Consider the following 3,518-nt stretch of genomic DNA (forward strand, 5'->3'; position numbering starts at 1 on the left):
AGAAGTCTCTATCTTCATTTGGTTGACTATAAAAATTGTTGTCCAATTAAACAAATTAGTATATGTATACAATTAATGTTTTGTTTGTCCTCTTAAAAGATGTAGTGGCTTATTGTAGTTCACAACACTTCTATGTAATCAAAATGTTTTTATGAAAAAACATATTTAATTATAGTAAAATATTCTTTCTATAATTTTCAACAAAAAAGAATTATTTAATTTTTAATTAATATCTTATTTTGTTTGAAGTTGAGTGAAAGTATTTGAAAGAGAAAAAGAGTGAAAAAATAAGACTTAAAAGAGGGGTAGGCCAGGTTAAAGAAAAGTGTGAAAAGAGGGCATAGGACCATTAAATAAATACTGGTGTTTGATAGTTATGGCTTGTCTAAAGCCATATGCATACTTGGAATGGCTAATACTAGCACAACCTTGTTAGGCTGAATATGATTATATGAATGGTTCATAGTAGTGAGATGGACCATCTACAGAGGTCAAAAGATCAAAGAAGAAAACTCACTTATACAAATCCATGTCAAGAAGCAAATCACCCCAATCCCATTGGCTGCCACTTCCCTCCCCATTCATAATTTCTTCAAATCCTTCTAATTGAAAGTCCATTGACAATTCATTAACAATGCCTTGTTGGTCCAAACATGCATATATGTTGTCTTCCTGTGATTCAACCACTTGATTATGTCCATCAGCATCAAATGTCAGTGAGGACATGCTGCTCTCTTGTTGAACTGCTTTCTCTGTTGGAGACTCTCCCTCACCCCTTCTTTTCACTGAGCTTGAACCAATATTCCTAGCCTGAGGCCTAATCACTTGAACATCTCTGCTTACAGGTTTATCTTCAGCTTCTAGAGCATTTAGTCTTTTGCTCAGATGACAGTTCCAATAGTTTTTCACATCATTAGCAGTCCTTCCTGGTAGCCTTCCTGCAATCAGTGACCACCTGAAACAAAACAAGGGTAGCAACCAACTTAAACCTTTTTGTTTACTGTCTTCAAAAGTTGTTTTTTATTCTCTAAATTTTTTGTCCTTTGGCATATTTTCAAAGTGATTAAAAATAATAACAAATAAAAATAAAACCACTAAAAGGGATAAAAGATATAAAGATGATGATCTCTTCTAAACTTGTATATATAAAGACCTAAAGATAATCTTTTTTAGTACTGAGACTAAAAAACTTCAATACCTACAAGAATCACATGAGTGATTAAACTTTTTCTTGTAGTTTGTCTTCTTGGCACTACTTCATCAAAAATACTTGAAGAAAACAAAAGACAATCAGAAAACATCTTACTTTTGTTTCTCTGTCTTGAAAACCATTTTCAAAATTTTATAGATTTTAAATGAGAAATTGATTACTGAAATTAATGGAATTTCTGTAAAACAGCAGATTTCAAAACAAGAAAGTGAAAAGGAAGCCCTTAATCTCCTATCTTTCATGTACTTTTTATGATGATGAATATGGTACGTGCTATGCTTGCTTACAAAACACAAACACCAGCATATATTAAGATATCTTTCCAAAAGCATTTATTGCATGCTATTATTATATCTCCCCCCATAATCTGAAAGAAAGACCATAACTTCTAAGTTAACCTGTTGCCTAATAATTTGTGGAGTTTGATTATCATCTCCACTTCTTCCTCCGCAAAATTTCCCCTCTTGATATTTGGACGGAGATAGTTCAGCCATCTTAGCCTACAACTCTTTCGGCACCTGTTTAAACCTTCAGAAAGCAATAGATTTTATCAGATAAAAAAGAACTGTAAGTAGGAGTATTATGTTTTTGGAAATTTCGCTAAACATTTTTCAATGTCAAAAGCAACTAATCATAATCACTCAGTCTTCAACTTTTGCATTGGTTTGATACATAAATCTCATAAATCATAACCAATTGCTAAAATTGACCAAACCGTTTCACTGTTAACAAATTATTTGAATTGAATTCAGTTCACCAGCTAGCAAAGGAACACGATGCCACTTTCCTTCTCCATATTGTTGTATGCATTTCTTGAGCAAGTGATCTTCTTCTTCTGTCCAAGCAACACCACCCATCTCTTCTCAGCTCCACACTCTGGGACCTTTACTTCTCTCACTTTCATAAAGCCACTAGTACTGCTTTTATATATATGTATGTATGGCATATATACACCTTTTGTTACTTAATGTACAATGTACCAAACCGCCAGCAAGGCAGTAGCAATATGCCATTTCGTGCCTCAAAATCATAGTAAATGGTCCAGTGCTCTTTCTGAAACTCTGAAGCTATGCTCTATGTTTTTAAATAAACATCATAAGTATATGATGGTGGTCCTGAAATTTTGAAAAATCGAGACCTTTGCTCATACCAGAAGCTTGTCTAATTCCTATTAAAAGCCAAACCACCCCATATGTGTTCCTAGTTCATTTGTCATCTCATTTGGATTAGGACACTGTTATATTAACATGGATAATTAGGCTCTATCATAAACCAAATTTAAAATTAATAGGGTAAGGTCCATCTTAATGGTTTCTACTAAAAGTTTTTTCTTACGATTTCATCTACCTTTTAGTAAGTGAACTTAAGCTGAAACCTATGATTGAAGACCAGGCCCGTAACGTTGTACCACATAGCATTGCACCAGACAAGAGTGAACTAACTATCCATCAATAAGTTTTGGATAGCCTTTATTAATGGCTTGGCAACCTCTAGTAGGTTGCTTGGGCATATCTATGCTTGCGGTCCATGGATGCATAGATTCCAAGATAAAGACAAAGGCTTATTAGAGAAAGGACTAGTTCAAATCAAACTGGTACTTGAATCTTGTTTTTTGTTGTTTGGTGATCCTGACGCTGATATGGCTTTTATTATTGGGACCTATCTTCCTTTGCGTTCTGATAATGCACATGGTTGTCCTGATTCTTGCAGATTATGCACTTTCATTAAAATTGAAAATGCCATGCTTAAATTGTGATACAAATTCCTAAGAGGAGATATTTTGTTTGAGTTTAATGAACATGCACTAGTATTATTCATCTGCAATCGTAAATAGTTTTATGCTGTCAACTAATCAGAAATAACTGATGAATAATGTACCAAGTAGTCTATTCGTTGGTTTATTACTATGTACTCTTCTTTCTTCCCTTAGGCAATTGCTATCTATCCTTAGAAAGGGAAAAAAATGAGGAAGGAAGAATTTTATGATTTCCAAACTTGTGTTCTTAGAAGATAATGCAATTCATCATATCTTTTTAGTTGGTACGATCAATTCCAATATTTAAATAGATTTTCCGAAAGGTCTCTGAAAGTGACTGCATCAAACAAAAAATAACAATATGCGACTAGTCGTACTTCTACCGTCTTACGTTAGCCAACTAACAAAAGTTTAAAGTCAATTTAGGAAATAAGATAGAAAGCAACACAAGTACAAGTGTACAATGCATTGCAAATAAGTAAAAGAATGTTAGATTTAGTTTCTTAATACATAATTTTAACACCATTCAAATGTGTCAAACGTCACATCTTA

General features: G+C 33.3%; 1 protein-coding gene across 1 annotated transcript; it reads right to left on the bottom strand.

Annotated features, from left to right (window-relative positions):
* Positions 1–315: 315 nt before the first annotated feature.
* LOC137827074 (transcription factor MYB1-like) lies at positions 316–2,169 on the bottom strand. Its single transcript, XM_068633282.1, has 3 exons — positions 1,968–2,169; positions 1,609–1,738; positions 316–955 (listed from the first exon to the last, which is right to left on the bottom strand). Exons 1-3 carry the CDS (start codon positions 2,065–2,067, stop codon positions 514–516), a joined length of 672 nt encoding a protein of 223 aa, XP_068489383.1. The 5' UTR covers positions 2,068–2,169; the 3' UTR covers positions 316–513.
* Between the last annotated feature and the right edge of the window lie 1,349 nt (positions 2,170–3,518).

This window comes from Phaseolus vulgaris, chromosome 8 (genome assembly GCF_000499845.2).
Source record: "Phaseolus vulgaris cultivar G19833 chromosome 8, P. vulgaris v2.0, whole genome shotgun sequence".
NCBI lineage: Eukaryota > Viridiplantae > Streptophyta > Magnoliopsida > Fabales > Fabaceae > Phaseolus > Phaseolus vulgaris.